The sequence below is a fragment of the Somniosus microcephalus genome, unplaced genomic scaffold, assembly GCF_052327205.1.
Source record: "Somniosus microcephalus isolate GS21.2 unplaced genomic scaffold, FLI_Smic_1.0 unresolved_chr7, whole genome shotgun sequence".
Classification (NCBI taxonomy): domain Eukaryota; kingdom Metazoa; phylum Chordata; class Chondrichthyes; order Squaliformes; family Somniosidae; genus Somniosus; species Somniosus microcephalus.
The window spans coordinates 28,285,233-28,299,269 of NW_028225185.1; the positions used below are offsets into that span (position 1 = coordinate 28,285,233).

Below are 14,037 nucleotides of genomic sequence, written 5' to 3' on the forward strand. Positions count from 1 at the left end.
CTCTCAGTACCGCCCCTCCGACAGTGCGGCGCTCCCTCAGTACCGCCCCTCCGACAGTGCGGCGCTCCCTCAGAGAGAGAGAGCTACCCGGCCCACCCCGCAGCAATCGTATCTCTCCGGAGAGAGTCAGTGCCTTCAGGAGAGAAGGGGGCCCGAGTAGGGGGCGTGGAAACAGGCCAAATGAAAGAAAAAATTAAAATTAGAAAACCTAATTATTCATCGATAAGCATTAGATTTCGGTGCCAGTTTTATTTTAGAATTGCTTTTCAAGCAGTGGACGCAGAGCTTTGCCAAGAGTTTGGTTCTTATTACAGCTCAATTATACAGTTGCGTACAGCCGTGAGCTCCCCGGGGCTTCAGCTGGACTAGATTCCCCACGTGCAGCCTGTTACTCAGTATGAAAACACCGTGAGCAGCCTCCAGAACAGGCTGCATTACAGGCCAGGCCCGCACAGCTCCTCTTCCACCCTGAGGCGTGTCAGCCGTGGCTCAGGGGGTCCGACTCTCGACCTCCGAGACAGCAGGTTGTACAAGGTGCTGGTGAGACCGCATCTGGAGTATTGTGTACAGTTTTGGTCGCCCCATCTGCGGAAGGATGTTCTTGCCATGGAAAGAGTGCAACGGCGATTCACCAGGCTGATACCTGGAATGGCGGGAATGACCTACGAAGAGAGATTAAATAGTTTGGGCTTGTACTCACTGGAGTTTAGAAGATTGAGAGGGGATCTCATCGAAACATATAAAATTATGGCAGGCCTGGACAGGCTGAATTCAGAGAGAATGTTTCCAATGGCCGGGGAGCACAGAACCAGGGGCCACAGTCTAAAAATAGCGGGCAAATCATTTAAAACAGAGATGAGGAAGAATTTCTTCACTCAAAGAGTGGTGAGCCTGTGGAATTCCCTGCCACAGAGGGCTGTGAAGGCTAATTCAATAAATATTTTCAAGAGAGAATTGGATATATTTCTGAAGGCTAAGGGGATTAAGGGTTACGGAGAAAAGGCGGGGACGGGGTACTGAACTGGTAAGATCAGCTATGATCTCAGACGAAGATCAGCCATGATCTCATTGAATGGCGGAGCAGGCTCGAAGGGCCGAATGGCCTACTCCTGTTCCTATCTCTATGTTTCTATGTTTCTATGTGTTCGAGCCCCACTCCAGAGACTCGAGCACAGAAATCTAGGCTGACGCTCCCCAGTGCAGTACTGAGGGAGCGCCGCACTGTCGGAGGGGCAGTACTGAGGGAGCGCCGCACTGTCGGAGGGGCAGTACTGAGGGAGCGCCGCACTGTCAGAGGGGCAGTACTGAGGGAGCGCCGCACTGTCGGAGGGGCAGTACTGAGGGAGCGCTGCACTGTCGGAGGGGCGGTACTGAGGGAGCGCCGCACTGTCGGAGGGGCGGTACTGAGGGAGGGCTGCAGTATCGGAGGGGCAGTACTGAGGGAGTGCTGCACTGTCGGAGGGGCAGTACTGAGGGAGCGCCGCACTGTCGGAGGGGCAGTACTGAGGGAGCGCCGCACTGTCGGAGGGGCAGTACTGAGGGAGCGCCGCACTGTCGGAGGGGCGGTACTGAGGGAGCGCCGCACTGTCGGAGGGGCAGTACTGAGGGAGCGCCGCACTGTCGGATGGGGCAGTACTGAGGAACCGCCGCACTGTCGGAGGGGCAGTACTGAGGGAGCGCCGCACTGTCGGAGGGGCATTACTGAGGAACCGCCGCACTGTCGGAGGGGCAGTACTGAGGAAGTACTGCACTGTGGGCGTCGCTGGCAAGCCCTAGTGGGGGTGGCGGGGTGTTGGGCTGGATTGTGGGGCTCGAGTCTCTGGGGTGAGGGCTCAAACCCCACGATCTTGTACGGCCACATACGGAGCGTGGCATCTGCACAGGCATTTTCATCTAATTTAATGGATATTCTCTTGCAGCAGAGCTGGTTGTTGTGTGAGAGAGTGAGTCATTGTGAAAGGCGTGTGTAATTTTGCACCCCTCACCCTCCCTTCCTACAGTCTCCTGTTATGGATGCAACGCATTGTTTGACAGGGTAAATTATTGGAAGAGGTGACAGAGGCACAAGGGAAGAGTAGGAGTTTGGGTTCCATTGACATTCTGAAGACAGTGTGAGTGTGTGGGAGGCTGGAACACTTTTCTGCTGTTCTCTCTGTGTCCCTCAGCAGACAGGAAAAATAACCTGCCACCAGCAGAATCCGGTTTCCCCAAACCATGGCAGAGAAGTCGGCAGTGCTGAGGGAGCGCCGCACTGTCGGAGGGGCAGTGCTGAGGGAGTGCCGCACTGTCGGAGGGGCGGTACTGAGGGAGCGCCGCACTGTCGGAGGGGCGGTACTGAGGGAGCGCCGCACTGTCGGAGGGGCGGTACTGAGGGAGCGCCGCACTGTCGGAGGATCGGTACTGAGGGAGCGCCGCACTGTCGGAGGGGCGGTACTGAGGGAGCGCCGCACTGTCGGAGGGGCGGTACTGAGGGAGCGCCGCACTGTCGGAGGGGCGGTACTGAGGGAGCGCCGCACTGTCGGAGGGGCGGTACTGAGGGAGCGCCGCACTGTCGGAGGGGCAGTACTGAGGGAGGGCCGCACTGTCGGAGGGGCGGTACTGAGGGAGCGCCGCACTGTCGGAGGGGCGGTACTGAGGGAGCGCCGCACTGTCGGAGGGGCGGTACTGAGGGAGCGCCGCACTGTCGGAGGGGCAGTACTGAGGGAGCGCCGCACTGTCGGAGGGGCAGTACTGAGGGAGCGCCGCACTGTCAGAGGGGCGGTACTGAGGGAGCGCCGCACTGTCGGAGGGGCAGTACTGAGGGAGCGCCGCACTGTCGGAGGGGCGGGACTGAGGGAGCGCCGCACTGTCGGAGGGGCAGTACTGAGGGAGCGCCGCACTGTCGGAGGGTCAGTACTGAAGGAGCACCGCACTGTCGGAGGGGTGGTACTGAGGGAGCGCCGCACTGTCGGAGGGGCAGTACTGAGGGAGCGTCGCACTGTCGGAGGGGCGGTACTGAGGGAGCGCCGCACTGTCGGAGGGTCAGTACTGAAGGAGCACCGCACTGTCGGAGGGGTGGTACTGAGGGAGCGCCGCACTGTCGGAAGGGCAGTACTGAGGGAGCGCCGCACTGTAGGAGGGGCAGTCATGAGGGAGCGCCGCAATGTCGGAGGGGCGGTACTGAGGGAACGCCGCACTGTCGGAGTGGCAGTACTGAGGGAGCCCAGCACTGTCGGAGGTGCTGTCTTTCAAATGAGATGTTAAACCGAGGCCCTGTCTGCCCTCTCAGGTGGACGTAAAAGATCCCACGGCCACTATTGGAAGAAGAGCAGGGGGGAGTTCTCCCCGGTGTCCTGGGGCCAATATTTATCCCTCAACCAACATCACTAAAAACAGATGATCTGGTCATTTATCACATTGATGTTTGTGGGAGCTTGCTGTGTGCAAATTGGCTGCCGCGTTTCCGACATTACAACAGTGACCACACTTCAGAAAAAAAAGTACTTCATGGGCTGTGAAGCGCTTTGGGACGTCAGGAGATGGGGAAAGGTGCCGGAGAAACGCGAATTATTTTTTTCTTTCAGTGTTGCTGCTTCTGATCAAGGCGGGATCCGATGATGGTTGTCGAGAAGGACGTGCGGACCGAGAGCAGAATCACGATGCCGAAGTCTAGCCGTTTAGACTTGTGCATGGAGACCGGTCACTCGGGGAAGGTAGTGGACGGTGGAATGTCTCCGTGACGCTGTGTCTTGGCTGCAGCCAACACCCTGGGGAGAGAATGAGAGGTGGGGGCAGTGCTTCCTGTGACGGCAGGAAACCTCGCGGGTCTGTGCCTGCGATTCCCCCGCACGGTGACGGGACGCGGGTCAGTGCCTGCGATTCCCCCGCACGGTGACGGGGCGCGGGTCTGTGTCTGCGATTCCCCCGCACGGTGACGGGGCGCGGGTCTGTGTCTGCGATTCCCCCGCACGGTGACGGGACGCGGGTCTGTGCCTGCGATTCCCCCGCACGGTGACGGGACGCGGGTCTGTGCCTGCGATTCCCCCGCACGGTGACGGGACGCGGGTCTGTGTCTGCGATTCCCCCGCACGGTGACGGGACGCGGGTCTGTGCCTGCGATTCCCCCGCACGGTGACGGGACGCGGGTCTGTGCCTGCGATTCCCCCGCACGGTGACAGGACGCGGGTCTGTGCCTGCGATTCCCCCGCACGGTGACGGGACGCGGGTCTGTGTCTGCGATTCCCCCGCATGGTGACGGGACGCGGGTCTGTGCCTGCGATTCCCCCGCACGGTGACGGGACGCGGGTCTGTGCCTGCGATTCCCCCGCACGGTGACGGGACGCGGGTCTGTGCCTGCGATTCCCCCGCACGGTGACGGGACGCGGGTCTGTGCCTGCGATTCCCCCGCACGGTGACGGGACGCGGGTCTGTGTCTGCGATTCCCCCGCATGGTGACGGGACGCGGGTCTGTGCCTGCGATTCCCCCGCACGGTGACGGGACGCGGGTCTGTGCCTGCGATTCCCCCGCATGGTGACGGGACGCGGGTCTGTGCCTGCGATTCCCCCGCACGGTGACGGGACGCGGGTCTGTGCCTGCGATTCCCCCGCATGGTGACGGGACGCGGGTCTGTGCCTGCGATTCCCCCGCACGGTGACGGGACGCGGGTCAGTGCCTGCGATTCCCCCGCACGGTGACGGGACGCGGGTCTGTGTCTGCGATTCCCCCGCATGGTGACGGGGCGCGGGTCTGTGCCTGCGATTCCCCCGCATGGTGACGGGGCGCGGGTCTGTGCCTGCGATTCCCCCGCACGGTGACGGGACGCGGGTCAGTGTCTGCGATTCCCCCGCACGGTGACGGGACGCGGGTCTGTGCCTGCGATTCCCCCGCACGGTGACGGGACGCGGGTCTGTGTCTGCGATTCCCCCGCATGGTGACGGGGCGCGGGTCTGTGCCTGCGATTCCCCCGCACGGTGACGGGACGCGGGTCTGTGCCTGCGATTCCCCCGCACGGTGACGGGACGCGGGTCTGTGCCTGCGATTCCCCCGCACGGTGATGGGACGCGGGTCTGTGCCTGCGATTCCCCCGCACGGTGACGGGACGCGGGTCTGTGTCTGCGATTCCCCCGCACGGTGACGGGACGCGGGTCTGTGCCTGCGATTCCCCCGCACGGTGACGGGACGCGGGTCTGTGCCTGCGATTCCCCCGCACGGTGACGGGACGCGGGTCTGTGCCTGCGATTCCCCCGCATGGTGACGGGACGCGGGTCTGTGCCTGCGATTCCCCCGCACGGTGACGGGACGCGGGTCTGTGCCTGCGATTCCCCCGCACGGTGACGGGACGCGGGTCTGTGCCTGCGATTCCCCCGCACGGTGACGGGACGCGGGTCTGTGTCTGCGATTCCCCCGCACGGTGACGGGACGCGGGTCTGTGCCTGCAATTCCCCCGCACGGTGACGGGACGCGGGTCTGTGTCTGCGATTCCCCCGCACGGTGACGGGACGCGGGTCTGTGCCTGCGATTCCCCCGCACGGTGACGGGACGCGGGTCAGTGCCTGCGATTCCCCCGCACGGTGACGGGACGCGGGTCAGTGCCTGCGATTCCCCCGCACGGTGACGGGGCGCCGGTCTGTGTCTGCGATTCCCCCGCACGGTGACGGGACGCGGGTCTGTGTCTGCGATTCCCCCGCACGGTGACGGGACGCGGGTCAGTGCCTGCGATTCCCCCGCACGGTGATGGGACGCGGGTCTGTGTCTGCGATTCCCCCGCACGGTGACGGGACGCGGGTCAGTGCCTGTGATTCCCCCGCATGGTGACGGGGCGCGGGTCAGTGCCTGCGATTCCCCCGCACGGTGACGGGACGCGGGTCAGTGCCTGCGATTCCCCCGCACGGTGACGGGGCGCGGGTCAGTGCCTGCGATTCCCCCGCATGGTGACGGGGCGCGGGTCTGTGCCTGCGATTCCCCCGCATGGTGACGGGACGCGGGTCTGTGTCTGCGATTCCCCCGCATGGTGACGGGGCGCGGGTCTGTGCCTGCGATTCCCCTGCACGGTGACGGGGCGCGGGTCTGTGCCTGCGATTCCCCTGCACGGTGACTGGACGCGGGTCTGTGCCTGCGATTCCCCCGCACGGTGACGGGACGCGGGTCTGTGTCTGTGATCCCCACGCACGGTGACGGGACGCGGGTCTGTGCCTGCGATTCCCCCGCACGGTGACAGGACGCGGGTCTGTGTCTGCGATTCCCCCGCACGGTGACGGGACGTGGGTCTGTGTCTGCGATTCCCCCGCACGGTGACGGGACGCGGGTCTGTGTCTGTGATTCCCCCGCACGGTGACGGGACGCGGGTCTGTGTCTGTGATTCCCCCGCACGGTGACGGGATGCGGGTCAGTGTCTGCGATTCCCCCCGCACGGTGACGGGACGCGGGTCTGTGTCTGCGATTCCCCCGCACGGTGACGGGACGCGGGTCTGTGTCTGCGATCCCCACGCATGGTGACGGGACGCGGGTCTGCGCTTGCGATTCCCCCGCACGGTGACGGGACGCGGGTTTCAGTCTGCGATTCCCCCGCACGGTGACGGGACGTGGGTCTGTGTCTGCGATTCCCCCGCACGGTGACGGGACGTGGGTCTGTGTCTGTGATTCCCCCCGCACGGTGACGGGACGCGGGTCTGTGTCTGCGATTCCCCCACATGAAGATGGTATCACCTCACGGCCAAATACGATTCCACCAGCACGGACAGCATTCTGTTGCCTCTCTGTCCCCACGGGCAATGCTGCGCGCGGACAAGGCAGGCCCGATCCTGCCCCTCTCCCAGCGGCCGCGAGCTATTGCCCAACGCCAGAGGCGACACCTTTCGGCATGTGACGTTCACTCGGCGGGCGTCTCGGCCGCTCGCGAGTAGCAGCCCCCACATCTGCGAGCAGATGGATTAACCGGAAGGCTCGGCCGCGAAGGCCTCAGGCTCTTTGTTTCTGGGCCCTGAAAGCGTGAATTTGGGACATGAAAGGGTGTATTCGAGGCCTGTGGGCCCTGAAAGAGTAAATTCCGGCCCTCAAAGGGTGAATTTTGGTCCTGTGGGCCCTCAAAGAGTGAATTTTGGGCCTAGTCCAGCGGATTTGTAGAAAGAGAACAGACAAGTTCTGCTCCCCACTCACCGTGTCCTTGGTGCTGTGGTTTAAATATCTGACGTTTACTTCTTTAGCAAGGGAGTGAGATGCGTCCTATCTAACTTCGCCAGAGGATGATTTTCTTTTTTAAAAGCCGCGGAAGCCTGCTGTCTTCAAACTCCGGTCGGAGCTCCTCGGCCTACACCCAGCAGAGGCCTGCTCGGCGTCGCCGCGGCAACTGTTTCCGCCACCCAGGTAACGTGCCGCTCGGGCCTTCTTGGCGCTTGCTTTCATTGCCTCCTGGCAGAAGGCTCTCGCTCCGTCGCGTGGTGCTTCCCTCGTCTCGGCGGGGAGGGGAGCGAAGGCCACGGGCGTAGGCCTCACGTGAGGCAGAGGTGGGAGGGGGTGGGTAGAAGCACCGTCCCTTCTAAGCTGGAGAGCAGGCCGCTGCCACCGGGCGGCGACCCGCGCAGCGACGGTGGCGCGACGGGCCGGGAAAGAGAGACGGGTTCCAACGAGGACGACACAATGCTGAGCTCGCTATCCTCGGAGCGCGAGGAACAGGCCACTTCCCACCAGTCTCCAGAAACGTCCCATCCGTACACAAAGTTCACCTCCTCCCATATTCCACTCTTCGCCACCGTTTCCAAGTCTTTTTTTTACTCATTCACGGGATGTGGGCGTCGCTGGCAAGGCCAGCATTTATTGCCCATCCCTAATTGCCCTTGAGAAGGTGGTGGTGAGCCGCCTTCTTGAACCGCTGCAGTCCCGTGTGGTGAAGGTGCTCCCACAGCGCTGTTAGGGAGGGAATTCCAGGATTTTGACCCAGCAACGATGAAGGAACAGCCGATATATTTCCAAGCCAGGATGGTGTGTGACTTGGAGGGGAACTTGTAGGTGGTGGTGTTCCCCTGCGCCTGCTGCCCTTGTCCATCTAGGTGAAAGAGGTGGCGGGTTTGGGAGGTGCTGCCGAAGAAGCCTTGGCGAGTTGCTGCAGTGCATCTTGTAGATGGCCCACACTGCAGCCACGGTGCGCCGGTGGTGGAGGGAGTGAATGTTTAAAATGGTGGATGGGGTGCCCATGAAGCGGGCTGCTTTGTCCTGGATGGTGTCGAGCTTCTTGAGTGTTGTTGGAGCTGCAACTCATCCAGGCAAGTGGAGAGTATTCCATCACTCCTGACTTGTGCCTTGTAGATGGTGGAGAGGCTGTGGGGAGTCAGAAGGTGAGACACTCGCCGCAGGTGAGTGGAGGTGCAGTGACTCTAGAGCCACATCAGCATCTCAATATCTAGCCAACTGCAGAGTGCGTGGAGTGGCCATTTCACGGGCAGCACTGCTTCCCTCCCATCTCCCTCGCTCTCCATCTCACCGCCTTCGTTTATTGATCCCAATACAACAACGTGCATTTATATAACGCCTTTAATGTAGTAAAGCGACCCAAGGCGCATCACAGGAGCGATTATCAAACACAATTTGACACCGAACCACATCAGGAGATGTTAGGGACAGGTGACCAAAAGCTGGATCAAAGAGGCAGGTTTTAAGGAGCGTCTTAAAGGCGGAGAGGTTTAGGGAGGGAATTCCAGAGCTCGGGTACCGGGCAGCTGAAGGCACGGCCGCCAATGGTGGAGCGATGGAAATCGGGGGGATGCTCAAGGGGCCAGAATTGGAGGAGCGCAGAGATCTCGGAGGGTTGTTAGGGCTGGAGGAGATGACAGAGATGGGGAGGGGGGTCGAAGCCGGGCACGAATTTGAAAACAAGGATGTGAGTTTTAAAACTCTGGTCCATTCTCCTCTGAAATTTCCTCTCTGGCTCCAACCCCACCCACCCCAAACTCCTCATCCGTCACCCGACACACTCCCTCGTCCTCACCTCAAGACTCACCGTGACTGTCTCAGGATCCTCCAAACCGTGGGGCTCCTCTCCCGCCCTCGGTCTACCCTGCACAAGCTTCTAAAAACCCCAAGCTTGCAATACCCACCTGTTACATCCTCATCTACCCACATCCTTTCTCTCTTACTCTCTCAGCCTGTGCCTCGTTTCTCAATTTTATTAAAAATGTCACCGACTTGGAATGTTTCAATGTTGCTTCTGATTCACCTCCTGCCTATTGACTATGAATCGGTGACAGATCTAGCCCTCTGTCTGTTACTCCCTGTCTCTTTTCCCCATTCTCTCCTTCTCTACCGTACTCTATCCATCCATAACTCTGTCGTCTCTCCTCTGTCCATTTCTGTGCCTTGTTATCTCCCAATTCTCTCTCTGCCTCTGCTTCTGCTGTACCTGCCCTGGGAGTGTTTGGTGGGACAGTGCAGAGGGAGCTTTACTCTGTATCTAACCTGTGCTGTACCTGTCTTGGGAGTGTTTGATGGGGACAGTGTAGAGGGAGCTTTACTCTCTATCTAACCTGTGCTGTACCTGCCCTGGGAGTGTTTGATGGGGACAGTGTAGGGGGAGCTTTACTCTGTATCTAACCCGTGCTGTACCTGCCCTGGGAGTGTTTGATGGGGACAGTGTAGAGGAAGCTTTACTCTGTATCTAACCTGTACTGTACCTGCCCTGGGAATGTTTGATGGGACAGTGTAGAGGGAGCTTTACTCTCTATCTAACCCGTGCTGTACCTGCCCTGGGAGTGTTTGACGGAACAGTGAAGAGGGAACTTTACTCTGTATCTAACCCGTGCTGTACCTGTCCTGGGAGTGTATGATGGGGACAGTGTAGAGGGAGCTTTACTCTGTATCTAACCCGTGCTGTACCTGCCCTGGGAGTGTTTGATGGGACAGTGTAGAGGGAGCTTTACTCTGTTTCTAACCCGTGCTGTACCTGCCCTGGGAGTGTTTGACGGGTACAGTGTAGGGGGAGCTTTATTCTGTATCTAACCCGTGCTGTACATGCCCTGGGAGTGTTTGATGGGGACAGTGCAGAGGGAGCTTTACTCTGTATCTAACCCGTGCTGTACCTGCCCTGGGAGTGTTTGATGGGGACAGTGTAGAGGGAGCTTTACTCTGTATCTAACCTGTACTGTACCTGCCCTGGGAGTGTTTGATGGGACAGTGTAGAGGGAGCTTTACTCTCTATCTAACCCGTGCTGTACCTGCCCTGGGAGTGTTTGACGGAACAGTGTAGAGGGAACTTTACTCTGTATCTAACCCGTGCTGTACCTGTCCTGGGAGTGTATGATGGGGACAGTGTAGAGGGAGCTTTACTCTGTATCTAACCCGTGCTGTACCTGCCCTGGGAGTGTTTGATGGGACAGTGTAGAGGGAGCTTTACTCTGTTTCTAACCCGTGCTGTACCTGCCCTGGGAGTGTTTGACGGGTACAGTGTAGGGGGAGCTTTATTCTGTATCTAACCCGTGCTGTACATGCCCTGGGAGTGTTTGATGGGGACAGTGCAGAGGGAGCTTTACTCTGTATCTAACCCGTGCTGTACCTGCCCTGGGAGTGTTTGATGGGGATAGTGTAGAGGGAGCTTTACGCTGTATCTAACCCGTGCTGTACCTGCCCTGGGAGTGTTTGATGGGACAGTGTAGAGGGAGCTTTACTCTGTATCTAACCTGTGCTGTACCTGCCCTGGGAGTGTTTGATGGGGACAGTGTAGAGGGAGCTTTACTCTGTATCTAACCCTGTGCAGTACCTCTAAGTCAGCAAGCAATGGTTAGCTTTGTGTGGATAGTCTGCGTGCAAGCATTAGAGGCAATGAGACAAGGACAGAGAGGTGCACAGGCGGGGAAGTGCTGCGTGATTTTCTCTGTGGCCTTCCCTCCATTAATCTATCTCCCACACAGAACCTGTGGTGCTTTAAGAAACCTCCCTTGTCGGGAACACCTGGCCGCGGAGCGTGCCAGAGAGGAGATAGAATTATCAGTTTCAGGACACGTAATCTCCAGGGGCCAGTGCATTGCCAGATCAAGCCAGCTCTGCTCCCGGGTATCGGGGGGGGGGTTCGAGTCCCGGTTGAAATTCTGCGCCCGTTGCCAGCCGTGGCTCCATGGGACCCTCTGAGTCGCCATGTTCGAGCCGACGGGTGCCGGTCGGGCGTGGTCGAGGGTCACACAAGACCCTGACCGCAGCCGCTGGGCAGGGTGGCGACTGGACAGCAGCGCCGCTCCCCAGCATTCCCGAGTCGCCACATTTCGGGACGACAGAGGACACTGGGGGACGGGGAAAAACGCAAGACTCCCATTTCTCCGGCGCCTGTCACCACCTCAGAACGTCCCAAAGCGCTTCACAGCCAATGAAGCACCTTTTTTTGAAGTGTGGTCACTGTTGTAATGTAGGAATCACGGCAGACAATTTGCGCACAGCAAGCTCCCACAGACAGCAATGTGATAATGACCAGATCATCTGTTTTTAGTGATGTTGGTTGAGGGATTAATATTGGCCCCAGGACACTGGGGAGAACTCCCCCCTGCTCTTCTTCCAATAGTGGCCGTGGGATCTTTTACATCCACCCGAGAGGGCAGACGGGGCCTCGGTTTAACATCCCATCCGAAAGACAGCACCTCCGACAGTGCGGCACTCCCTCAGCACTGCCCTTCCGACAGCGCGGCGCTCCCTCAGTACTGCCCCTCCGACAGCGCGGCGCTCCCTCAGTACCGCCCCTCCGACAGTGCGGCGCTCCCTCAGTACCGCTCCGCCGACAGTGCGGCGCTCCCTCAGTACTGCCCCTCCGACAGTACGGCACTCCCTCAGTACCGCCCCTCCGACAGTGCGGCGCTCCCTCAGTACTGCCCCTCCGACAGTGCGGCGCTCCCTCACTGCCGCCCCTCCGACAGTGCGGCGCTCCCTCAGTACTGCCCCTCCGACAGTGCGGCGCTGCCTCAGTGCCGCCCCTCCGACAGTGCGGCGCTCCCTCAGTACCGCCCCTCCGACAGTACGGCGCTCCCTCAGTACCGCCCCTCCGACAGTACGGCACTCCCTCAGTACCGCCCCTCCGACAGTGCGGCGCTCCCTCAGTACTGCCCCTCTGACAGTGCGGCGCTCCCTCAGTACTGCCCATCCAACAGTGCGGCGCACCCTCAGTACGGCTCTTCGACAGTGCGGCGCTTCCTCAGTACTGTCCCTCCGACAGTGCGGCGCTCCCTCAGTACTGCCCCTCCGACAGTGCAGCACTCCCTCAGTACTGCCCTCCGACAGTGCGGCGCTCCCTCAGTACTGCCCTCCGACAGTGCGGCGCTCCCTCAGTACTGCCCCTCCGACAGTGCGGAGCTCCCTCAGTACTGCCCCTCCGACAGTGCAGCACTCCCTCAGTACCGCCCCACCGACAGTGCGGCGCTCCCTCAGTACTGTCCCTCTGACAGTGCGGCGCTCCCTCAGTACTGCCCCACCGACAGTGCGGCGCTCCCTCAGTACCGCCCCTCCGACAGTGCGGCGCTCCCTCAGTACCGACCCTCCGACAGTGCGGCGCTCCCTCAGTACCGCCCCTCCGGCAGTGTGGCGCTCCCTCAGCACTGCCCATCCAACAGTGCGGCGCACCCTCAGTACTGCTCTTCGACAGTGCAGCGCTCCCTCAGCACTGCCCATCCAACAGTGCGGCGCTCCCTCATCACTGCCCATCCAACAGGGTGGCGCTCCCTCAGTACGGCCCTCCGACAGTGCGGCGCTCCCTCAGTACCGCCCCTCCGACAGTGCGGCGCTCCCTCAGTACTGCACTGCGAGTGTCAGCCTAGATTTTGTGCTCAGTCTTCGGAGGGGCAGTACTGAGAGAGCGCTGCACTGTCGGAGGGGCAGTGCTGAGGGAGCGCCGCACTGTCGGAGGGGCGGTACTGAGGGAACGCCGCACTGTCGGAGGGGCAGTGCTGAGGGAGCGCCGCACTGTCGGAGGGGCGGTACTGAGGGAGCGCCGCACTGTCGGAGGGGCGGTACTGAGGGAGCGCCGCACTGTCGGAGGGGCCGTTTTCAGACGAGCCTGCTCGCACTCGAATCATCTCGTCCTCCACCCCCTCAAATAACACCGGCAGGGCCGAGGGGATGGTTCTGGCTGATTCCACTACTTGCACGGCTGCAGGTGACAACCAGCGGCTGCCCCCTAGGACGCCCTCCTTCAAACCCACCCCCCGCCGTCAATAGGCTTGGGGGGAGGCAAGTGTCATTTGTATTTAATTATGCTGGCGGGGAGTGCGAGTGTGAGGTGTTTTAAGATGATTTCACAGTTGCTGAGGCAACCAGCACACACACACACACATTACAGTTACCGGGCGACAGGATCTGCCCACGCAGCTTGCTGGCTGTTGTGTGTGTGCACCCATCGATTGACTCGAGGCTGTGGCTTCCACGTTAGCAGCCCGCTGCAGAACAGCCCCTGCGCTAAGCCGTGGAGCTGCGCAGTGTGCGGGCTCCGCTCGGGGTCAGCAGTTCGTGTGTTCAAGCCCCCCATTCCCCCCCGCCACTCCACAGACCCGCACCCCGTCATTCAGGCCGACACTCCCAGTGCAAGTACTGAGGGAGCACCGCACTGTCGGAGAGGCGGTGCTGAGGGAGCGTCGCACTGTCGGAAGGGCGGTACTGAGGGAGCGCCGCACTGTCGGAGGGGCAGTACTGAGGGAGCGCCGCACTGTCGGAGGGGCGGTGCTGAGGGAGCGCCGCACTGTCGGAGGGGCGGTACTGAGGGAGCGCCGCACTGTCGGAAGGGGCGGTGCTGAGGGAGCGCCGCACTGTCGGAAGGGGCGGTACTGAGGGAGCGCCGCACTGTCGGAGGGGCGGTACTGAGGGAGCGCCGCACTGTCGGAAGGGGCGGTGCTGAGGGAGCGCCGCACTGTCGGAAGGGCAGTGCTGAGGGAGCGCCGCACTGTCGGAGGGGCAGTACTGAGGGAGCGCCGCACTGTCGGAGGGGCAGTGCTGAGGGAGCGTCGCACTGTCGGAGGGGCAGTACTGAGGGAGCGCCGCACTGTCGGAGGGGCAGTACTGAGGGAGCGCCGCACTGTTGGAGAGGAGGTGCTGAGGGAGCG

At 61.2% G+C, this 14,037-nt stretch overlaps 1 protein-coding gene across 1 annotated transcript in view; it reads right to left on the minus strand.

The window, feature by feature from the left end:
* Positions 1–254: 254 nt before the first annotated feature.
* The window catches only part of LOC147086684 (centromere protein K-like), an 86,412-nt gene continuing 72,629 nt past the window's right edge, over positions 255–14,037 (minus strand). Inside the window, exon 13 of the mRNA XM_085978825.1 lies at positions 255–662. Within this exon, the coding sequence (XP_085834951.1) occupies positions 629–662 (34 nt within the window). The 3' untranslated portion in view covers positions 255–628. The remainder of the gene's footprint in view (positions 663–14,037) is intronic.